The 22,491-nt window shown below is 39.0% G+C and overlaps 3 protein-coding genes across 6 annotated transcripts in view; 1 reads left to right on the plus strand and 2 right to left on the minus strand.

The window, feature by feature from the left end:
- Nucleotides 1–428: 428 nt before the first annotated feature.
- Nucleotides 429–9,957, minus strand: fyb1b (FYN binding protein 1 b). Of its 2 annotated transcripts, XM_028417214.1 has the most exons (19): nt 9,768–9,957; nt 6,455–7,442; nt 5,176–5,296; nt 4,980–5,062; nt 4,713–4,735; nt 4,281–4,333; nt 3,915–4,038; nt 3,641–3,800; nt 3,298–3,418; nt 2,842–2,861; nt 2,682–2,754; nt 2,442–2,528; nt 2,010–2,050; nt 1,798–1,885; nt 1,585–1,684; nt 1,324–1,486; nt 1,186–1,219; nt 1,077–1,108; nt 429–975 (listed from the first exon to the last, which is right to left on the minus strand). In XM_028417214.1, the coding sequence occupies exons 1-19, from the start codon at nt 9,768–9,770 to the stop codon at nt 953–955; spliced, it is 2,337 nt and encodes a 778-aa protein (XP_028273015.1). In that variant the 5' UTR covers nt 9,771–9,957; the 3' UTR covers nt 429–952. The 2 variants fall into 2 exon arrangements, with proteins under 2 accessions (XP_028273015.1, XP_028273016.1); XM_028417215.1 differs by lacking the exon at nt 2,442–2,528.
- Nucleotides 3,603–22,491, plus strand: part of nnt (nicotinamide nucleotide transhydrogenase) — a 36,391-nt gene continuing 17,502 nt past the window's right edge. Inside the window, exons 1-8 of one of the 2 annotated variants that reach the window (XM_028417194.1) lie at nt 3,603–3,731; nt 12,471–12,563; nt 13,186–13,229; nt 14,417–14,519; nt 17,862–18,007; nt 19,348–19,563; nt 21,806–22,035; nt 22,205–22,422. In XM_028417194.1, the coding sequence (XP_028272995.1) occupies nt 19,410–19,563; nt 21,806–22,035; nt 22,205–22,422 (602 nt within the window). In that variant the 5' untranslated portion in view covers nt 3,603–3,731; nt 12,471–12,563; nt 13,186–13,229; ... (1 more) ...; nt 17,862–18,007; nt 19,348–19,409. Of the gene's footprint in view, nt 3,732–12,470; nt 12,564–13,185; nt 13,230–14,416; nt 14,520–17,861; nt 18,008–19,347; nt 19,564–21,805; nt 22,036–22,204; nt 22,423–22,491 lie in introns of those variants that run through there. The other variant, XM_028417195.1, reaches the window with a different exon arrangement.
- Nucleotides 11,041–15,725, minus strand: ccdc80l2 (coiled-coil domain containing 80 like 2). 2 transcript variants are annotated; one of them, XM_028417222.1, is made up of 12 exons: nt 15,035–15,725; nt 14,869–14,957; nt 14,606–14,779; nt 14,382–14,533; nt 13,912–14,223; nt 13,522–13,762; nt 13,251–13,407; nt 12,581–12,717; nt 12,135–12,286; nt 11,915–12,018; nt 11,564–11,644; nt 11,041–11,481 (listed from the first exon to the last, which is right to left on the minus strand). In XM_028417222.1, the coding sequence occupies exons 1-12, from the start codon at nt 15,321–15,323 to the stop codon at nt 11,147–11,149; spliced, it is 2,223 nt and encodes a 740-aa protein (XP_028273023.1). In that variant the 5' UTR covers nt 15,324–15,725; the 3' UTR covers nt 11,041–11,146. The 2 variants fall into 2 exon arrangements, with proteins under 2 accessions (XP_028273023.1, XP_028273022.1); XM_028417221.1 differs by having other exon boundaries at nt 12,581–12,723.

A 22,491-nucleotide genomic window follows, 5' to 3' on the forward strand; every position in this document is an offset into this window, starting at 1 on the left:
TATGAATTCTGGCATCTTGAAGAACTTCTGTGCAATTAGGGGCTTCAGGTTTATTTAGCATTGTAAGGATTACTTCATGTAATATGAATCTATTTTATGTTCCCACCATTAGATGTGTTGTCCCATCTTTTCCACCTTAACCTGAGATAGTGTGACAGGGAAACAAATCTGTAAAAAAAAAAACTCTACCCTGTGTAAGTATACTGTCTGTTGGGTCTTATTTTTTGCAGTGATACAGCAGCACATAAAAATCACAGCAGTCTTTGCAGTTATTGTAGTTCTCGATTGGTACCACTAGATGCTACCGAGTCACCACTTGCAACAAAAAGCTCCCACACAGCCTTTTCAAGATTACAAGCAAGATACAACAGGTCTAAATGCTCTTGATCAAAGATTCTCTTAGGAAAAGGGACAAATTTAGATGTGTGAAGAAGTGCATGTTTGTATTTTATAGTTAAATGTACAGTATGTCAGAAGCACTTCAATATAATAACAGTAATCCAAATTTACATTAAAAGCAGTAACATTATTATATTGATATTATGTATTACTTTAAGCATACAATAGGTAATTTCAAAGACTTGCTCAACTATGGAAGTGCTTTAAAATGCTGTCAAAAAGAGGAAATTAAACAAGCAACAAACATTTTTAAATACTGTTGTTTCAACAATAGGTGATGTAAGCAAAATAGCATTTGTCTTTTGGAGAAACAAATGTATCCTGTTGTTCAAAGTACTTAAAGGTAGCCTTCCTCCAGATCTTCAAATCGCCAAACACATGTCCCCAAGTTTTCAATAATTCTGATATTAATTAATAAATAATGGCGGTGACAATTACATGGCAGTGCAATCTGATTTAGAGGCTAACTTAAAGAAACTCCATTTGTAAATGAATAATAATATCATAATAAATAAAACATGAGAATAAGATATAAGGGAGTGCTGGATGCTTCTCAGTCGTTGTCGTAGATGCAGTCTGAAAAAAAATAAATAAAAAATACTGTTCAGTCACCTGGTTTTGGTTGAATGTGAGCAAAGTTGTTTATGAGAAATAGCAATGACTGAAACTCAGCATACCATCTCCAATATCATCATAAATGTCTCCATCACTGTAAACAAAAACAAAATGATCAGTACAAATGTGATGTTGTTTAGATTTAGATTCTCTCTGGTTTGCTGTACTTACTCCATCACAATGTGGCTGGTGGAAACATAACCAACTGTAAAATACAGAGTTTAATGTTGGGATAGTATATTTGTAAGTTTAATCTTAAAAAGTGCATGTGCTAGTAAATCTTGAATATATGTATTATTCAACACTCACACTTGCCGTCCTCATTCCGACAGATCAGTTTGTTATCCACAGCTTTAACAATGATGTCAAGTGTCTCTCCTGCTCTTATAGCCAGCTCTTTCCCACTCCACTTCTTATTAGTAAGTGTGTGGACGACAGTTGCCTGGTACAGCACCTGTATCTCCCCGTCATACTGAAAGAGATTAAAAAGTAGTAGCTATTAAAGGTAGTAAGGGTGGGAACAGGGGGATAACATGGTAAGGGTGGTTAAAACATAATAAAGTGACCAACTTTGAACTTTTTCCTGAAGTCCTTTTCCTCCTTTTCAAATTTCTTCTGCTTCTTTGGGTCCATTTCTTCAGCTCGACCTTTGCCTTTTATAGGTGGAAGGCTTCAAAGAGAAACAAACATATGTCAGAGCAGAAAGCAGTAAGTGCTGGATTATAACATTTGAAATAATGGGTCTGATGGGTTTTATTTTCATTTTGATTAATGTAGTGGTACCTGCTGATGGGAGGAGGAGGAGGAGGAGGAGGTGCATTTTGAGAGTCAACGTCATCGTATATCTCCTCATCAATTGCTCCTGGATGATCTGCATTACCACAGGGAAAGAGTCTGTGAGTAGGCATTTTACAACAAAAATGTGTTGGTGCAAGTTAATTGGAAATTCTGATCATATTTTCAGTTATGCAATCTAGTTTCACAGTGTGTAATACCTGAATTCCCATCTGCAGTAAACTGACTGGGCGGAGGCACTCTGACATGACAAAAGAAAAAGAAATGTATTATATATAATTTGCATAATTTTATCATCAGTTAAAAGTAGGCCAGTACGATTTACAGAAGCCCAAAATAATACAAACTAATTGTGTAATTAGTACTCTTGTTGAAGAACATGCTTTTGTTAGCAGTTAAGCCGGTATTTAAGATAAAGTTGTACAGAAATCACACCCATGCCGATTACATGTGAAGATTAGTAACATCACACATTATCTGTTATCAAACACACATGAACATCATTGTTAGATGTCAGTTTCCCAAACTGCAATAATCAAACTGCAGCTGATCTGATCTTAGAGGAACTGTTCAGGCATTAACAGCAGGGGACAGAAGATTTGTGATCAGGCTTACTACGGAGTGTATTTTACACTTTAGAGTTGGTTCGACGTCTGTTCTGGTCAAACATCCACAGGAAGCCACGAGGCTTTACGGAAGAAGACCTGTGGCCAAGGGGACTAGAAATCCAACCAACAATGAAAACATCTCTTTTCTGTTTTACCTTTTGATTTTTTTGTGGTGAATTGCTCTGCATTTAGCATGGCTTGTTTATATATGTCAACCATATTAGACTAGTTATTTTCTTTGTAAATAAATAATTCAGTTCCCACCTGACTTCCAGGTTTGGATCAACCACATCATCATATATTTCTCCACCCTCTCCTGGTAGTGGTGGTAGGACAACTACAGGACAAAAAAAAATAAAAAAAATGTGAAAGAATTTACTCCTAAATCTTTTACAAACAGAATTATATTATTATAAAATTGTACCTCCTGTTCCTTTGACACCACTGTAAAGAGAGAGATGAAAATAGAAAATAAATATATAGACATGAAAGGCTGGCCATCTTTGTTAACTTCCATTTCTTACAATAAATTGGAGAAGTGTAAATCAGGTTCCAAAAGTGAAACTATTTTTCCACTGACAATATTACTTTGATGACTAAATAGTTTAACACTAGAGCAGTGGAAGTTTGTTGGTTACAGTGCAGTTAAATTGAGCCAGTTGAATTGAATCCACAATTTGAATTAACAGCCACTCAAGTTTTCTTCAACACTTTAAATCAAATATGGATACACTACCACATCAACAGTAAAGTGAGGCCTATGGTCACTGTAGTGTTCACTCACTCAAGTGATAGTAGTAGAAGTAATTATCCCACTATTTCACAGTGCAGACTATAACTGTCTGTTCATATCACTGTTGTGAGGTTAGTTTCTAAGTACCTGTTATCAGAGGAAACAACATCAATGTCATCGTAGACTTCAGGTTCATAGGCCGGCTGAGGCTGACGATTCTTCAGTGTGTTAAAGTCAATCTCCACAGAAGTAGTCTTCACATAGCCAACTGCAAGAGCAAAATTAAATTTAGCTGGATTTACTGTCCTTACATTGTCCAATTTTCATAACTGATGCTATGTAGCTGAAATAATTAAGGGAAAAGGAGAACAGTAGAAAATAGAGATGATGCAGAGATATTCATTCTTTTGCCGTGTTTAAAGGTGTGACCGAAAGGATGAAGTCACTTCAGAGATGAGTGAAGAAATTGAAGAACATGGTGAGAACATACTTGATCCATCCAGCGTCCGTCCCAGCCATTTTCCTTCTGGGTTTCCTTGAACACGAATGATGTCCAGGCTGTCGCCATGCTTCAGAGCAAGGTCAGTCTTGCTACCTTTACAATCTGTACGAGCCTTTCCTTGGTGAATGGCCTCCAGTGGTCCAACCAACTAACACACACACAAACATGCAAAGAAACTGTATTGATCTTCTCAGAGAAAAAAATCATAAGGCTTTCAGAGGTGAGGTGTCCTAGCAGGCTTAGCTGCATCTCCTTCACTCACTTTGAATTTCTTTCTGGCATCTTGTTCCTTCTTCTCACGTTCCTTCTGTTCCTTCTTCTCAGCCTCCAGTCGTTTCTTTTCCTCCTTATCATCTTTATCTTTCTTTTTTTGTTCAGCTGCTTCCCTTTTACAACCAAGAGCATGAGAAATTGAAAATAGAATTTGTGCTGTAATCATCAAAAGTCTGCAAGACTGTGAATGAGCGAACAGTTGTAGTGTTGCAAAACAACCACCAGAGCCTACTGTTAGTAAAATCAAGTGTACAGTGAACAGTATTTCAATGACATTGTTAAACATTCTTACAATTTAAAAACATTTAGGTCAGTCAAATGTACATTGGGGATTTTCATAGATTTTTTTTCTTACCATCGTTCATCAAGATCCTCATACATCTCCCCGTCATCATCATCATTCTCCTCCTAAGACAAACAAGACAAAGAGGAAAATATAAACAACAGCAGCATAAAAGAATTCAATTTATCCCTTTAATACATCATATTTGTAGGGTCTATAAATTATTTCTTTGACTTAATGCGCTAACTGTATAATTTTACATTATTTACACACTTTTTTACACACTCAAAAGCATCCATTATATTTACATTATCCTTTATTTTAAACTTTAACTTGTCATTTTGTGCTTTAATTCAACATTATTAACATACTAGGGTTTCATTTTATATCTACCTTCCAGCACCAGTGACATGAGCTTGTGCTTATCTGACTAAATCTGCACATGTATAGTATCTGCATGCAAATGTCTATTTATGGAAATGAAAGTAATGCAGCATGTCTCACCTTTGCCCTCTGACTTGGGTGTCCTGCCGAAGAAAAACAGTTAAGCAACATTACAAGGAAATTTGATCTTATGTGTTGATATACTTACTCAGAACTTACTGAGAGTATAAAAGGTTTGTTGGTAATTTACTGTCTGAACAAAGGCTGATATAGTACATTATTTCTTTTATTTACCTATATATTTATATTTACCTGTATAAACAGTACAACATACAAATGCATAGTCTTCCTGCAGTACTTAAAATGTAAGTTGTGTGGTAACTAAACCTGTGGATGGTGGCAGAGGTGGAGGAGAGTTGGAGGAGAGTCCATCCACATCATCATAAAACTCTTCTTGTTCTTCTTGCTTCCTGGAAAACAAAGTTAAGATACAGCTGATTTTAACTGAAGCTGGTTTATATGGAACACTAGGATGGATTATCATTATGCTGTGCAAATATCTGTGAATGAGTGTGTGACTTACATAGCTCCAGGATGACGTGGTGGCAGGCTGGGCAGTGCAGGTGGAGGGGGTTGAGTGTGGGTGCTATGGTTGCTGGGGTGAGAGGTTAAAGGAGTTGGGATAGGTTTCTTGAAACCAGGACCTGTACAGAAACATAGTGTCATTAGTGTCCCTGTCAGTGCCTTCCAATGAATGCACTGTAAAGTATTGAACTTTAATTTACATTTATAACAGAATATCAGGATTGTATTTTCTGTTTTATGTCTTCCATTATTTCCCTTTGTTTTATAATTAACGCAGCTGACATTCATTTACTTCCACCTTAAAAAGGAAATACATTCAGTTTAGGTGTATGTATAGGAACAGAGCTTCTTGTTCAAAGTGACCAGTGAACTTACTTCCCCATGTGGTGAAATAAACTCAGCTGTCACAGCACAGAGCAAGGGGGGAGGAGAAAGCAGAAACTGGACAGGGAACTTGCCCAGTGCAAATAGAGGAACAAGCGGTTTTCTGTGCCTTTTTTCTCTGTTATCTGAAGTTCGCTGCAGCATTTTTGTAACTTGCATTGATATTTTACTAATATTTTGAATCACGACATAAACACGTTGAAAATGACACAGTAATATATGGGATGCAATGCATTAAGCATTAACAAAAGTTTGTTGTGCCTGTTTTGCAATAAACCAAATTACACTTAACAGCTGCAGGCTAAACATTGCTGACATCCTATAAACCACACACAGTGTGTGAAGCAAGTCCGTTTTTCACACTTCTGACACGAAATGCGTTAAGAAAGTTTGTCCAGAGCGGAGCTGTGAGTGAGATAGAGGAAATGCACTTGAGACACCAAAATAAGAGGAACACCTTTTTTCAGACAGTCACAAGACAACGTTTTTACAGCCCCGTTTTTAATTTGCTTGACAGGAAGGGTCAGGCTCAGCTTAGCGAAAGCTTGAGGTTGTTTAAAAAACTATGTGGACTTTTGGCAGTGTTTGATTTGCTGTCTTGTACACTGATGGAGAGATAGATTTCGAATTAGTGTCACACAGAATGGAAAACAAATGATTCAAGCATGGCCAAATAGTTGAGGTATTTCTATCTGTGCATCGGGCCACATGCATTTTTTGTTGGCTGCCAGAAGTTTCCCTGCTGTAACTCTTCTCCTCTTAAAAAGAGAAAAACAAGTTTTGCATCTAGGACAATAAAGGTGTGATCACACATTAAAACCGTTAGTTTGGTGGTATCTGTGACCACACTTACTATAAAAATAGTACACTATATATACCCAAGTTCAACTTACCATCATCAGAGGCCTCAGCACCTCTTTTAAAGCTCTCCAGGTTGACTTTGGGAGGTCGGTTCGGTTTAGCAGGGGCAGGACCAAGAGCTAAACTGTTGGGCAGAGAGTTGCGCTTTGGACCTGATGTAGCATCACCGTTAACGATGCCAGTTTGAGGAGAGGCCTTTGGCGGCTTTTTCAAGCTAGGTTTTTTGGTGGCTGGAGGTTTGGGAGGAGGAACAGAGTTAGTAGAAGTGAGGGTTGGTTTACTGGCCACACCATTCTCTGCCACCTCTGTCTTGTCCTTCTCCTTGTTGAACATTGTTTGAGCAGTCCTTAGGTTAGAGGGAGGTTTAAAAGCAGTGCTGGCCAGAGGTGAAGGTTTGTTCGCTGTGTCTGTGTTCCCTCCTGCTGTTTCTTCATTTTGCTGCCATAATTTCACAATGCTGCTGCTTGGTTTTTGTTGCAAGTTAGGTATTTTGGGTGGTGTGGGGATGGTGTTTATTGCTGTCCCCCCACCACTGTCTTCTTTCACCCAGCTGGGCTTGGAGCTGACTACTGGGGTCGGTTTAGGAAAGGCAGGTTTAGATTCAGACAGATTAGAGCTGAGGGGTGGTTTATTGAAAAGAGGCTTCTGAATGGGGCCTTTAACTTCTGAAGCTTGTGAAATAGGTGGCTTCACTGGCAGTTTGTTATGTAAAAAAGTTTTGCTGTCGTCCTGGGAGTTAGAAAATCTGCTAGCCAGGGCCTTAGCTTTGTTTGGTTCGTGTGCATCTGTGTCACTTTTAGTAGATGCTGTGTTTTTCAGGAAAGATGGTTTTGGAGGAACATTTATTGCACTGCCTGAGAGACTTTCCAAGACAGGTTTCTTCTGTATGGCTGGGCCAGAGGAGAGAGTTGGTTGCAGGGGCTGTTTGGGCCGTCCAGCTGGTGTAGATGAAGTCTCATCTGTGCTTGCCCCACTCGCTTGAAAGCGGGCCATGATGGCCTTAACATCAGACTTGTTTTCCTATAAAAGGATGAGAGAAGATCCGATAAAAATTAATCAATAAAATTCAAAGTTTTAAAATCACAATTTTTTTTCACACTAGGAAAAATAAAGTTAGCCTACCCATGCTAGAATGTAAACAGAACAAATGGGAATAACTGTGGACAACATACACTCATCAAGGTCTGACATAATTAGGAATTGAGTTCCAGAAATTTAAAAAACATGATTTTCTTTCTCAATTTGACCAATCTGTGTGAAGATTATGCTTTCTATTTGGTTACTCGTTTGAACATTTAACTTGTTGCTCTTTTACCCTTAGGTCATTCGCAAACCACTCATATACACAAGTTTTTATAAAACACTTTGTGAGCCACACACTCGTGGCTCAGACGTATGTGAATACATGCCCATCAATTACAGGCTTTGTGTGACAATGTTATCATTGGAAAATGACAATGAGCCCATTATTAAATGCCTAATAATCTCTGGAATTAAAAACCAAGGACAAAAAGTCCTGCCAGATTGATATATATATATATATAAACTTCATTTGTGGCTCAAAGGTGAGAATGGGCATTCAAAGCAATATAAGCAGACTGCAGGGGTAAATAAATCAGAGCAATTATTTGCCCATTTGACTTGCAATCCACATTGTAGATACATAAAAAATGACATCTCTCAAGTCACAGACTCCCTGGCTTGGTTTTGAAAAGTATGAAATAAATGAATCATATATGTTTAATCGTTCTGATGTTGGAGAAATTCTAACAGCAACTGGTTTGTAGCTAAATGCATTTTCTTCTGTTTGTGTAGTGTTTACAATGAAAACCCGGTCTCTGTTTAAAAGTGTTTGAAAAAAGGCATATATCTGCCTGTTTGTTCTGTGCTGTATACAATAGTGCATTGTTGCCAACAAATGCTTTCCAAAGGATAAAAATAGCAGGTCTGGGGTTACCTGGTGGTTGTGTGGTTATGGTTCACACTATGTGAACTACCTGTCTATAATGCTTTCTCTCTCTCTCTCTCTCTCTCTCTCTCCATTGTCTTAAAGCAAATACTTCCAAAATAAGTCTTAGTAGCAGGTTTAGTCCTGTATCAGTTTTAAAAACTGTCATAATAGAGTGGACAAGTAGCAGCCACACCTATTTTAATGAGACTTGTTTGACTGGAGTCAGAGACACCATACCAGGAAGTGGAGATAAGAGCATGAGGACACACAGCTACTCATATTCCTACAGCAGAACAGTAAAAGTGAGAGAAAGTACACATGCCCTATGTAACTCTAAAACCAGTTAACACTTCTATTAAAATGTCTGTATATTAATTATTTTTAGTTTTTAATTTGTTACAAGAAACACGATTGCTTAAAAAAGACATTAAAACCCATTACAGTTGACTTGCAAATTTTAAGATTAACTCTCCGGTTTTATGAATACATTTACAAAACCTTGCAGTTCTCAACTGACCAGACTTAATTGTATTTTCAACTAATTTGATGGAATCCAAGGTGAAACACTAAATTGTACTTTTACTATTTGTACTTTATACACTATCACAAATATCTATTACATTTTTAAACATATGCCCAAAAATAGGTCTTGGGCGGAGTGTCTCTTGGTATTGCCAGTAACATCTATCTGTGTAAGCATGTTATGTGGTTGAATATGTAATACAAAGGGGGGAAAAAGAGGATTCTCTCAGAATACTTCTGTTTCTAAACCACAGTTAACTATAAATTACCCAATCTGTACTTTACGATACAGTTACTGCTTCTCTAAATACTGACTGCAGCTGCAATTATGTGAAAACCTGCAAGTTATGTCACATACTGGAAAGACCTCTCAGGATTACGGTAATAGAGAACAAGTAAATGGGATGACCGTACTGTCACCAGTCAAAAAGGCCAAGTGTAATGAAAACTCCTGAAAAACACTTTGAAAAACACACAATCTATCATTTTTGTTTAGTGTCAGTATTATGTGAAGTATATTTTGCTCTGAATACTCAATGTTTCTCCTGTTTCACAGTTGCTGCAAACATAAATAAAAATGCAGCTGTATACGCAGTTTTTAAGCACATCCATATGACATTTGATGACCCGCTGAGAAATTACAGAAAAAAACAAAGAGGAACCATGATTTGATAAAAAAGCTTGCAAGCTTAAATTGCCTTGTGTAATGTAGTTCAGGCTCATACAAGTAAACTGTCAATGTTAGCATGACCTTTCTAATCATGCATGTAGTAATGTCAAAGTAACTCATACAAGATGAAGTGATTACTTAAAGGTGTTGCTACAAATAAAACTGACAAGGCATCAAAGTAAAACTTTAAGGTTTTACTCACCATTTTGTGAACAACAATCCCAGTTGCCTTTGCTGAGTCTTAATAGTTAAGGTATAAAGTGGTGGAGTGTTTGTTCAGTTTCTCTGTGTGAGTTTCTGTGGCTGTGAAAGAAGGACAGGTACTGAGAATAACAAACAGTGTGGCAAACGCTTCAGTGTGAGTCTGCGTGTTCGTCTGTGGGGGATGTACGCCCATTCTGCTAGTGACATTGACATCGGTGTACAACTGGCTACTTCCTCTATTAGTAGTATGTGTTTTTTGTGTGAATGTGAGTGTCACAGCCTGTTATCTGTGTGTTTTCATCTCATTGATTTGCCTATCCTTGGCAAACTCCCTGCAGTTTCCCTCTGTTCTTAACACCTGGTGTTCACTCACTCATTGCCACATTACACACACACATACACAATGTGAATTTTTCCTTAGCAACCACACTACACATTGTAACCCTATCAACCCTATGACATAAAGGGTATAGACTAGAATCAGCAATCACAGTAAACATTATAGTAAACATTGTGGCCCTAATGCTTCAAGGGAAAAGCTTACAGGCAACCTAGCAGGTATCTAAGGGGGTATACAAAGAAAATATGGTAAACATATTCTCTTAGTTTAGCATGCCTGCAAGCTTATGTCAAATATTGTGCAGACATTTTCTGGCATCTTTTAGGCAGGCTTGGCACCACATCAGCTGTGGGTATTTGTGGCAGGAGGAAGTGCGTACTCATAGAGTCAGTTCCGATTACCCAGGCTGAGGTGAAAAAAAACCCAGAGAATCGGTGTCAAATTGGTTCTCTGTGTGAAAGCTGATTGTGACTCATTGAACCTGAGGAGAGTTAAAAAGCCCTCTAGTGGATGGCAATAGTATCATGAAGTTTTCATTATAAAATATTGTAGATCGCTTCCAATAACATCTACTGTACAATGCAGATGCTTAAATTTAAATGCTGTCTTAATTTCACCATTACAATTTTTCAAAATCAAACTTCTCCCTTGCATACTTTATCTAGTGCAAAAACTGGACGGAAATGCTGCCAGGATGCACAATCTGGTTAGATTTAATGAAGTCTTCCTAATTTACTGTTGCAATCAGCAAATAATAACCACTTTTCTCAGTTCTTCTCCCAAAAGGGAGAGTTGAAAGGGTACACATATGCTTTCTTGAATCAAACAATTTCTTTATTTTTTTGCTCAACTTTGGAAATGTACTTTACAAACTGTATTTATTAAAACATATCTTTCTATTGTTGTATCTGACATATATGATTATCTCTGCACTGACTCCTGTGAGTCTTAAAGATAACAGTTTGAGGTCATTGTTTATGCTCATATAAGGTCCATCTGTTTATGTATTTTCTGTCTCCTCTGCATAAGTTTGTACATTATTCGTCTGAACGGTGGTAAGAGTATGTCTCCTCTGCTCTGTCTTCATCGTATCTATGATAGTGTCCTGTATCGCTGCCTCCTCTTCCTCTATCGTCAGGGCAGGAGATCCCTAGTCTCTTCTGAAGAGTCTCCTCCTGGATACGAAGCTCCATTGAGTCCACCAGGTCGTAGATGTGGTCCAAAGACCACATGGGTGATGTGAACCATGCCTTGACATCACTGTCCTTCTCTACAACCAGCATGCTGAAGTAGTCCTTACCGATCTTTAGCTGCTCTCTCAGATTGTTAACCATGTCACAAGATAAAGGCTCAACCTCACTCTGACTACGACCTGGAGAAAGGATGACAAAAGTTATGACTTTAAAGGTGATGTTTAGATAGATAGATTTATTCCTGACATAACTGTGACTTGCCGTTTAAGGGGAACAGTTCAACAGTTCCTGATGCTTTTGCTCCAGTTCCAGTCAGCTTTAACATGGCAAAGTGGCGAATACCTGAGGAGGGATCATAGCTAATAATAAATAATAAAACAAATGTCTAAACAAACCCTTAATTTTTCAAATAACAAAGTTTATACAGTACACAGTTGTATGTATCGGCTCTAAATGCAAACAAGTGTTGTTTGCATTATGGTGAGCATTTGGCTATTAACACCCACAACTATATAGCAGCACTCTCATAGTCGGAAGGAAAACAGGAATCTATTGTAACATTCCCAATTTGCATTAGGAATCACAACACAAGAAGAGTGTAGTGTTATTTACCAAGCTGACACTCCTGTCCATTGAGAGCAGAGAGCTGCTGTTGGAAAGAGTAATCATCCTCAGAGGAAGCAGAGATGATCAGCAGTCTCCTCTTAGACATGAACCTTTATGTAAATAAAAGATTAACTTTCATTTGTTGGCAACAGTGATAACATGTACTGTAATTCTGACTAAAGATACTAATCTTTTATCATAAATCATTAGGGCATGTTGAGTCTACCTGAGCAGAGAATTTTCCACCACAGGCTGTTGCTTGTCTGTTACACAAGCCGATGGATTCCTCCTTTCTTTCTCTTTTTCCAAGTGCCTTGAGGGAAAGTTGTCCATGTACTCAAACAAAGCTGGACTTGATGGAGGTGCCTCAAAGACTCTCTGGGGAGTGTTGAGAGAATATTATTCAAAAAAGGGAAAGACATCTTTCCAAGTGCTTTGTATTATTCTCTTTGTCTCTTTGTTGAAAGAAGTGCAGCTTTGTAATACATGTTTAAAAGAACCTGCTTCATTCCTTCACTAGCTTGCAAGATGTTCCTAAAATGTTTCTCTTTTCTTGCTTCAGATGTCAACATGAATAAGAGCAATGGTGAAAATGAGCACAGCGGCCTATCCTACCTAAATAAAAAGACAACAACAAAAAAAACAACGGAAGCAGGTGAGACTTTTGCTTACCTTTGGCTTCATGTCATAATCTGTTACGGTCATTGAAAACAGGTCAGAGGACGACAGGCCGAGTTCTGATCTCATCAGGGAGATCAGGTCTGGATCTGAGAACTGCTCTGATATGTCACTGAAAGGAGGCTCTGGCTCTGACTCTGAAAGATTTTTAGTGATGTTTAGATATGTTAGCAGCATCTTGGCAATAATTAAGTGGCAACACCTACACATTCATATTTCTTTCTAGAACAGGGGTGGACATTTTTTTTGTGACGGCCACACAAACTTTCATTAAAAAGCAAAGGAGGAACAAATCCCCAAAGTTTTGAATGTAGGGCAAGAATGCTTTACCATTTTTTTAGCATAGTCACGCTCTTCAGTTTTAATGTGCAGTGGGGATGAGCGGGTGTCATTGGAAATTCTGTGCTTAACAGCTGATTTTTGCTGCATTGTATTTTTCTTTTTTGGGTAGATATAGCCAGACCAGGTCTGGCCCAATGTTGCCTAGGTCTATATATATATGTCTCTTTATGTATTTCCCTTTAGTTATGCCCTAATAAAAAAGCCCCTCTATCACATCAGAATATTCTAACAACAGCTTCATCTTTTATTTTCAACAGCAAACCAAGACGCAAATATGCAAACACAGGACACACACAGAATGGTATGTACAAAACTTGCCTACCAAGCTGGTGGTGCTGCAGTGTGAGTATGGCATTGTTTCCTTCACCAACCATTGTTGCCACAGTGACTTTCCGGATTGCAAGCTCACAGTGCTGTTTCTCATTTTCCTCGTTCTGCTGGATGTAAAGTGTTGCATCTCTGCTAGGTGTTGAGATCAGCTTTTACAAAGACAACAGAAAAAACAGTACATTACAGAAGGCACTGCCCAATGTTTTTCATTCTTTTATATTGTACACTAATATTAGGGAAACAGACTGTAAAAAAGTTCTCACCATTAACCTTCTTGACCCTTTTAACTTGTCCAATAAGTCCTTTAAGGCTGCTTTATCCTTCTCACTCGCCTCTCTGTTAGACTTTTTCCCTCTTCCTTTCCCTTTCTTTCCTTTCTTCCCTTTTCCCTTTTTCTTAGAGCTTTGTTTTTCCTGTGTGTCACCCTTTGCATTTGGCTCTGTTTTATCCTCACTGTTCTGTCCACCATGTCTGTTCTTTCCTTTTTCCACAGCAGACTCAGGCCTGCAGTACAAAAACATTCTTTGTTGTTTTTCCAGCACTGAAGAAAAATCACTTATATGGTGTCAGAAGACAAGCATGACATGCCAGATGTGAGCACAAATCAAAACATTCAGGCGCATAATTTTGCAATGCAATAGAAAAGACTGTACCTTTCTTTCTTCTCTTCATTGTTGCTCTGTGAAACAGATGGAGGACTGAGCACATTTTCTTTTTCCTGCACTTTAGAAGTTGCCTGACCATCACTGCCTGACTTCTTTCCTCTTGTAGGCACCTTACGAATAACAAACCTCGACCGCCCACTCAGTATATCCTGAACTTTATTCTTCAGGGCAGCTTTTTTGTCCAGAGGTGCTTTTTTTATTTGTATTGGCGGCACCAAAGTTACATTTCCCTGCCTCTGGGAGCTCAGCACTATCTTCTTTTTTCTCTTAACCACAACCTTCTTTTTTGCAGTTTTACACCTGAAACATAGCAAAGAAAAAGCCTTGAATTCACACACACCTGTAACACATCACTGATGGATTACAAGTAAAACATGCCCTCCTATAAAAAGCAACAGTGTGTTTTACTAGACTGAAAAAGAAACCTTTAGTTTGAATAAATTGTGGTGTAACTGAACCTCAAGTTTAATCCTTTTCTGGTCATCTTCTCCAGTTTTCTCATTGGAAACTGATCAATCAGCTCCAAAATCGCCGCCACACGGACCGGATAAGGGAATCTCTCACTGACTCGCAGATTCTTCTTCATCACCAACATGGTGAATGCTTGGTCCTGAAATGACTGCTGTTAATAATCTGTCAGGTTAAAATGAATCAAACTGTTTATGGCAAGCACAACGCTTACTTGGCTGGTAAGTTCCAGGTGGTGCAGCAGTTTGGTAACTGTATCAGGATCCAGACTCTCGACTGTGGCATCGCCCTGAAAGGTTGTTTTCTGGATCCGACCTTCCATCATGGCATTTTGAATGATTGTTATGATGAAGGTGTCTCTTTCTGCTAGGTGGCAGTTCAGCCCTTTCTGAGAGAGAAATTTAGAGAAAGACATATTTCTAAAAGCTCAAAGATTGGCCAAATAGATAAAAGAAAAAAAACACTGCAGTTCAATACCTGGTCCATGTCTTCTAGCTGTTTCTCCATCATACGAAGGTAGTGATCGTTGTGTGATGGAGCTGTTATCACCCACAGCCGCTTTTTACCTGAAGGGTAAAATGAAAGAGTGTATAAGTATAGCAACATACAAACAGATACATTGGATTACATATTTTTTTCTTGCCTGCAAACTCAGCCAGAAAATCCAGCTCTGGAGCCAGGCTAGATGATGATACTCCACCACCCCTGTTGGCTCCATCTGTGCCATCTTCTTCTAGCCCTAATCCATGCTCAATCCCGGGAGGAAGGTCAGAATAGTCCCCCCAGTCCCTTACATTAGGGTCCAGTTGATCCTTCGACTTGCTTCCAGCAATATTTGGCCAAGCAGCAATCAAACTTGTGTAGCTTAGGCTCCAGAAAGCAGCAAAGAACAGATAGTGTGAGGTACTGCAACGAGGCATCCTTGCTGACATAGCTGGGTGAGGGGTGATCAGCTGAAACTGCTCAGCAGCTCATAAATCCTCATCTGGAATAAAGACACACATGTGTAGTGTTGTTTTCACCACTGCATTTACTGAGACAGCAGTGTTCCATCAGAAACAGGCTAGAAATATTTGCTAGTTTTTTTTTTTTTTTTTTTTTTTTTTTAAAGAAGCTTTTAAAAGAAGGTTTTAAAAGCTCACAAATTGTCCAGCTGAGAAGTTTCCATTCTCTAAATCCAAATTCAAAAATCCTCTAAAGACTGCAGCGTTCTGTATCCTGAAAAAAAAACAGGTGGATCAAACCTGAAGGGTAAAAGAACAGCGAAGACTGAAGTGATGTTAACTCTTCTCACCAGCAGAGAGAGACTGGGGAGATGTTGCTCTTCGTGCACACAGACACACACAGACCTGGTTCACATTACAACCAGGCTTGTTAACAGGAAACTCCTGGAATTTTCTGCAACTTCAAAGCCTTTTCTTGCAGAAATTTCTCTCCCTCTCTCCCTTCCTCCCCCCTCACACACACCATGCACACATGTACACACACAATGTTGCCCTACAGCGCCTTTGATCCAGACCTTGCTTCAAGTGAATTCTGTAGAAGCATAACATGATCTTTGACCTTAATAGAGTTTGGTCCATGAAATATTGAATTTCCCAAATGATTCAAGAGTTTTTATTTAAAAATATTCACGACATACTAAAAAGCAGCAGAAAAGCAGTTAAAAGAAATGAGTGTTGTGAGAACGAGAGTGGAAAAATAGGAGGTTAAACTCAGCCTAAAGCCATTTGTTGAGTGGAGTTTACGCTTTAAAATAAAGGGGGGGAAATGGCAGCAACCATAAATAACACAGATGCCACTATGTTGGAAAGTTCACACCAGTTCAAAGTTGAGAATCTAAGGCAAATGTTATGTACCCACAGGCAGGTTAGCTTTTAAGAATTTCTGTCCAGAACAAGTGCTCACAAGTGCCCAAAATGCTCTGCAAACTAAAATATAGAAACACTAAACCTGAAGCTATAATTAATTCCACAACTCAAAAACACATAAAAAGCCTTCAAAAAAGAATAATAGTTAACAGTGAGATTTTATTATTAGCTATACTATGATATACTAATAATAATTTAATTCATGATTCATTCATTTTCTTCTCTCTCTGTGTTTTTCTTATGGCTAATAAATAATATGCTTTTTATGTTATACAATAGAATGATGTGTGTATAGAACTAGTTGTATTTCATTACATAAACAGGTAGAGTGACCCACTTTTTCCTCGCACCTGCTTCTTGACCTCAAGGTTACTTATTTGTTGGCTAAATGTACTGTTTCGATGTCACTGAAGAAATGAAATGAGAATATAGAAGGAAAAAGTACGCAAGCACAGCCAATGCAATTGCAGAGCTGTCTGTAGGGTGAAACGGTACAATGAAAACCAGGCGTATGCATTCCATTCTTTGAGCCTGATAAAGAGAACCAGATGATGAACCAGTATCTGTGAGAAATAGGCTATATAGTTTCCAGTGCATACACTGTCCTGTAAGTGAATTATGTGTTGGCACAGAGTGAGTAGAATGTAGAAAAGTAGTAAAGCATTCAAGCTGCTGTTTCTTTGTTAATGACAGCACAGGTTCTTCCCTGGGTTTAAGGGAAAAACAGAAACCAGGAGCATTCCATGTCTCACTATTGGCATAAAACAGATGATGTTGAAGCATGAAATGTATTGTACATCAGCACTCACACTATTGGTATGAAGACCTGTGCCGCTGCTAGAGCTGTGAAAAAAACTTCAGTTTGTGTGTCAGAAATGTTCTATACTGTATTTATCTCTGGAGCGGTTTGTCACAGCAAAACAATGTGTTTAATGTCAAAGCAGGGGAGGTACACTGTGGACTCTAACCTGTAAGTGTGAATGTAAGTGTGAATGTGTCTCTACATGTGCCACAAACTAACCTCTCTTTAGTTAACAACCCCACATTTTCTGTAACTTGAAACTATGCATATGTGGTAGAATGTAACTAAGTATTTGTATTTCTTTACTGTAATCTCAAAGAAAAGAGTGGCTGGCAGGGATTAAGTAGTAGTGGCATCTGTAGAGGCATAAGTATGACCAGGAGCTATAGTATCTATATGTACCAAGCTTCAGTACTTCCTCCACCACTGTATATGTATAATGATACATTAAAAAATAGATGAAAAATTGATTTGTTTCACAGCTGGTGACTGAGAAACAGTATAAGAGCTCCCCTCAGTGGAAATATAGAGAATTGTATTTTAGGGATCAGTAATGTGATGTCGTTTAATTACAAGATATAAATATTCTCATTGATGCATTGTTGTATCATTCAATGTACTTTTAAATATGTGCATATGGGATTGGCCTATTTAGAAAACTACTTCCGTATTATCTCCAAAAAGACATAACATAAACTCAGTTTTTGTTGTTGTTGTTGTTGAGTTAATAAAATGTAATTTAATAGCAAAGATAAACACTTGCATCGACTAATCGTGGATGATTTCTGCTCCGTCAGTGACAGCACACCAAATGTCGTCGGATATCCTCTGATGCATCTCTTATGATCCAATTATACTTCATACCGGCCGCTGCTGCGTCAGACATCTTCCGGGTCGGCTGAAAGTTCGCCTGTGCTGCACAGAGCCCGGACTGTCTGCAAAGGTCAGTCGTGTTATCCGCCCTTTACCTTCCCACTCTCACTTTCCGCCATGCATTTGTTTCTGTTTGCATTTCTCTGAGTGAGCAGGAAGCTTTTTTGACCCACACAACACCCACATCTCTGAAACGGATGTGTGTTTGTTGCCAGCTAGAACGCCAGCTAGCTTATGTTAGCTTCTATTTCCCCTCCATCTCCCCCTGCTGTATTTTGCAGCTAGTGGAGACAAAAAGAAAGAAGTGGTGGCCGCCTGGATAATGATCATTGTGCCTGTGACTCACTCAGAAACCGATGCGAGATCGGGCTTGCCAAAAAATCAACCAGTGTTTACGTGTTTGAATGACACGAATGTGAGACGGTGTCGAAGTCATTGTTTTGAATGGAAATTTAATTTTCTGTGTTATAAAGGCTGACAGTGCCGTTTGCCTGAGCTTTATGAGAGTCCTGACCGTCTGGAATCTGGCACAGTCAGCACAAAGCAGCAAACGTTAGCATTGTGGTGCGGTGTTATGTAGGTTGTGTTTTTGCTAACCGTTAGCAAAACTGAGTCATTCATATTTTTGGTCACGTGGCAGTTTATGTTCTTTAATATCAAAGTTTAGCAACCAGTAAAGCCCGATTATGTTATGTTGACTTTTCATTTATATAATTATTATTAGTATTGGTATAGTTGTTATTATATATAAAGTTGTATTTATTAAAAACATTTACTTATTACTTACTATTTCTAAGTGTATTTATTTATGCACAGTGTAACTTAACCATTTATTCTATCACATTTGTATTTTTAATAAAACATTTATTTTCTGATTATTTGATTTCCAGCATAGTTTATTTGCCATATAATTCTGAAATATTTCAGTCACACATAGGCTACATGGTCACATGACCTTTTCCCTCAAATGTTTTTAAGCGCACTCACAATGACAGTGGGCAGCCAGTTAAAGTTCGAACCCTACGACAGTCACCTGCTCCAGTTCATTCCAGCTTCTTTATCTTCTTTTAAAGTAAACATGCTATGCCACATGCTGTTTTCTGCCTCACCATCATTCAGTGGGCTGAAATTTTAAAAAGTAACTTTGGTTGTCAGGCAGTGCAGATGTGTTGGCACAGGTTTATGTTGTGGCTCTAATAGCAAAATGTGTGTAAGATTATTACACAAATGCTTGTAGGAAGGTGAATGTCACGTGTTCCATAAATGAAGGTCATACGTGTTTCTGTGCAACAGTTTTACTTGCTATGCATGACACACAAAAGTACTGATGTTCTCACTTGCTCTGTTACCCTCTAAAACCCACCCTCCCTCTACTTCTGTCGGTACATGTCTGTCATGTCTCCTCCCAAGGAGGGCTGCTGTCTGTCCTGTTGAGCTCCTCCTGCAGTGTGAGTGTCAGGTGTGTCTACACCATGGCGAGCCTCCTACGTGTCGTGGCGGCTAGCTGCTCAGCCCCTGTGTTCAGTGGGGTTTCCTGTGTGAAGCTGCAGAGTAGCCACACTATCAAATCATCATGCCTGCGTTTTTTCAGGACCCATCAAGCTCTCGGGCAATGTGCTAGTCCAGGTAAGAGACTATTTACACAGATATTTGCATTCATTTTTACTGCTAATCACAAGCATTTATCCAGGAAAATGCATAAATATTACAAAGAAATGGCTTGGTTTTTCTTGCTGGTTGACATTGTACATGCACATCTGTTGAGGTTGAGATGGAGGTTTAACTACTGATAGCCACATGGAAGCAGCACCACCTGTATATGTGTGCGTTCAGGTTAATGGCATTGGCATAGCAGGTGTCAAGTGCTCATTGCATGACACTGGTGAGTTAAGAGGCAGCTCTGGTACAACAACAATAACAAATCTGTCATCTAAAGTTTAAAATGCATTCATTTTGTTGTCCATTACTCTGCCATAGGATGTTAAGCCATTTTTGTGGCAAAAACTGGTGTTTTTTCTTGAACTTTTAATGGTTAATGTCACTGTTAGTACCTGCATTTGCTTCCAGCTCCAAGGTCAAACTGAGGATATTGCAGTCCTCAGGCATTATTCTCTCTTTCTGTGCCCTACAAATCTGTGGCCAGCGTGTGTATACCGTGAAGCCAGTACCAACTGTTTGCAGGACTTTTATGTCTGTGTGTGTTTGGTTCTCTCTTATTCCAATGTGTCTCTTTCTCTGGTTCGTGGTGACAGAGGTTGACATTCCTCCAGTGCAGCCTGCTCCAGTAACAGCTGGCAGCATCTATTCTGGACATACAAGTATCAGCTTACACTCTCGTAGAGGAGGGGCACACTACACACCCACTATGTGTAGATGTGATTATGCGTTGACCTCCAGAGAACCTATAGACTCACTGACTGAGGCCATGTATTTATGTGAGAAAAGAGTTGGGAGCTATAAAGCAGACAAGACCACACGGGTTAATGTACATGCTTTTGTTGGCATTTGTAAAGCACAAGTAACTTTGCTCTGTGGAGCATATTTGTGTACTATGACATGAATACCGGATGGCAGATTCTGTCAGTGTGGATCTGTTTTTTCACTGGATAAAGGGGTTAAAACAGCACTGTCTTAGTTAGTGCATTTGTGAGGGTGTGTGTATATTTTTGCAGGTGGTGGTAACAGCATTTGCTCTGGACTTCACCTCTAGGATAATTTGTTTAAACGTGGTTGTGCAAAAGCTAATTGTCATGAGCACCTATCTCAAATGTCACAGTGCACATGCATTAACTGAAGAGGAAAAAAGTTGACTAAAATCTTACAGAGTAGCTTTACACATGGCCCTTTGGGCTGTTTTATTATGGAATCTGAGTTGTAAACAGTTCTTTAAGAGTCTAAAGGTTTAGTCTCTCAAAACAAGATGCCGGGCTTGTATAGGTTAAGAGAATCTGCTGAATAGAGTGTAAAGTGGGTGTGTGTTCAGTAATATGATACTGATATAATTGTTCTGTGACTCTAATCTCTGAGACTGTACTTAATTGCTACCCAGACTCTTCATTTGTCAGCAGAAACAAATGGAACATGACAACAGGCTATTAAATGTTGATTGAAAGGCCTTCAAAATCTAAACACAATTTGGCATTTTGATGCCTATTGTTATGAAGGTTTTAGCAAAACATAGTTTGTGAGAGTATGGGTCACTGCAGCATGAGGTGCAGAAGAGAGGAAGGGCAGCAGGCCTGTGTGCTTATGTATAGAAGAGGAGAGGAAAAGGCTGCAGTGGAATTTTCCATAGGAGCCCACACAGCATGTGACCTGTCACTAACACGTGAATGGGAGTACTGAAAAAAGAAAAAAGACTTAACTTATTTCAGTTTATTCTCTCTGTGTGCTGTTAATTTGGTCCCTTTAGTCTTACCATTTGCTTTCTTTCCTCTTACGTCTGTCTTTTACTATCCCACTTGTCATGTTGTTCAGATGGCATGTACTATTCTGCTTACTGTCCTTCAATGATCTGGTTTATGATTAAATGTCTGCAAACCACTGACATTGGAATCAGCCTTGGGTGTTGTTGTCATGCAAACTGCAAGTGTGGTAGCACATAACATGTGCTAGAGGACATGGAGATGTTGTCTAGTGCAGTATTTATGGTAAACACTTTTAAGCTGTTTAAGAAGTTGTCTAATCTTACAGTAGTGGCAGTGCTTCATTTGCTGAATGAAATACCATTTGTATTGTTTGTGCAGCCTTCTGGAGCATTGCATTTTTTTAAACCAACAGACATGCATGTTTACCATAATAATTACATTGGATTTTGTAACCTTATTTTTCTAATCTGATCATACATTGTTTCTCTGTGCATCTCCAGGTATTCCATACAAACAACTCACAGTTGGTGTCCCCAAAGAAATTTTCCAGAGTGAACGCCGTGTGGCGCTGTCTCCCGCTGGAGTTCAGGCACTCATCAAACAGGGCTTCAATGTTGTTGTGGAGTCTGGTGCAGGGGAGTCTTCCAAGTTCCCTGATGAACAGTACACTCAGGCTGGAGCAACAATTAAAGACCTTAAAGATGTCTTGGCATCTGATGTTGTTGTTAAGGTAAGCTTAAAGTTCAAAAAGTGAAGATGATGTAGGTAGGGGGGAATAAATAAAAATGAAAAGCCAGTTAAAAATGTCTGAAACATATTATTATGTCAGAGACCTGTTAAGATGAGATCCCGATGGGGTAGTTCCAGACTCTTGTGCAGCGAATTTCTCTTGCTTCCAGGTGCGTGCTCCCACTTTCAACCCTGTTTTGGGTGTCCATGAGGTGGAGTTGATGAAGGATGCAGCTACTTTAATCAGCTTCATCTACCCAGCTCAGAACCCTGAGCTAATGAACATGCTGTCCCAGAAGAAAGCCACTGTCCTGGCCATGGACCAGGTGCCCAGAGTAACCATCGCCCAGGGTTATGATGCATTAAGCTCCATGGCAAACATTGCAGGGTATGTACACACTGGCCTCAAGGTGGTTTATGAGTGGTAAAGTTGATGCACCGTTAATCCTGTTATTCC

Source organism: Parambassis ranga, chromosome 12 (genome assembly GCF_900634625.1).
Source record: "Parambassis ranga chromosome 12, fParRan2.1, whole genome shotgun sequence".
Taxonomy (NCBI): Eukaryota; Metazoa; Chordata; class Actinopteri; family Ambassidae; genus Parambassis; species Parambassis ranga.

Coding starts and splice junctions, on each gene's coding strand:
- fyb1b (XM_028417214.1), bottom strand. Junction 5,297..6,454: donor TGCTGAGGCCTCTGATGATG/GTAAGTTGAACT, acceptor GTTTCTGTACAG/GTCCTGGTTTCAAGAAACCT. Junction 2,862..3,297: donor GTTGTTTCCTCTGATAACAG/GTACTTAGAAAC, acceptor CTCTCTTTACAG/TGGTGTCAAAGGAACAGGAG.
- ccdc80l2 (XM_028417221.1), bottom strand. CDS start 15,323: ATGTCAGCAAGGATGCCTCGTTGCAGTACCTCACACTATCTGTTCTTT. Junction 12,287..12,580: donor ATTATGACATGAAGCCAAAG/GTAAGCAAAAGT, acceptor AACACTCCCCAG/AGAGTCTTTGAGGCACCTCC. Junction 12,019..12,134: donor GTGGAAAATTCTCTGCTCAG/GTAGACTCAACA, acceptor ATTTACATAAAG/GTTCATGTCTAAGAGGAGAC.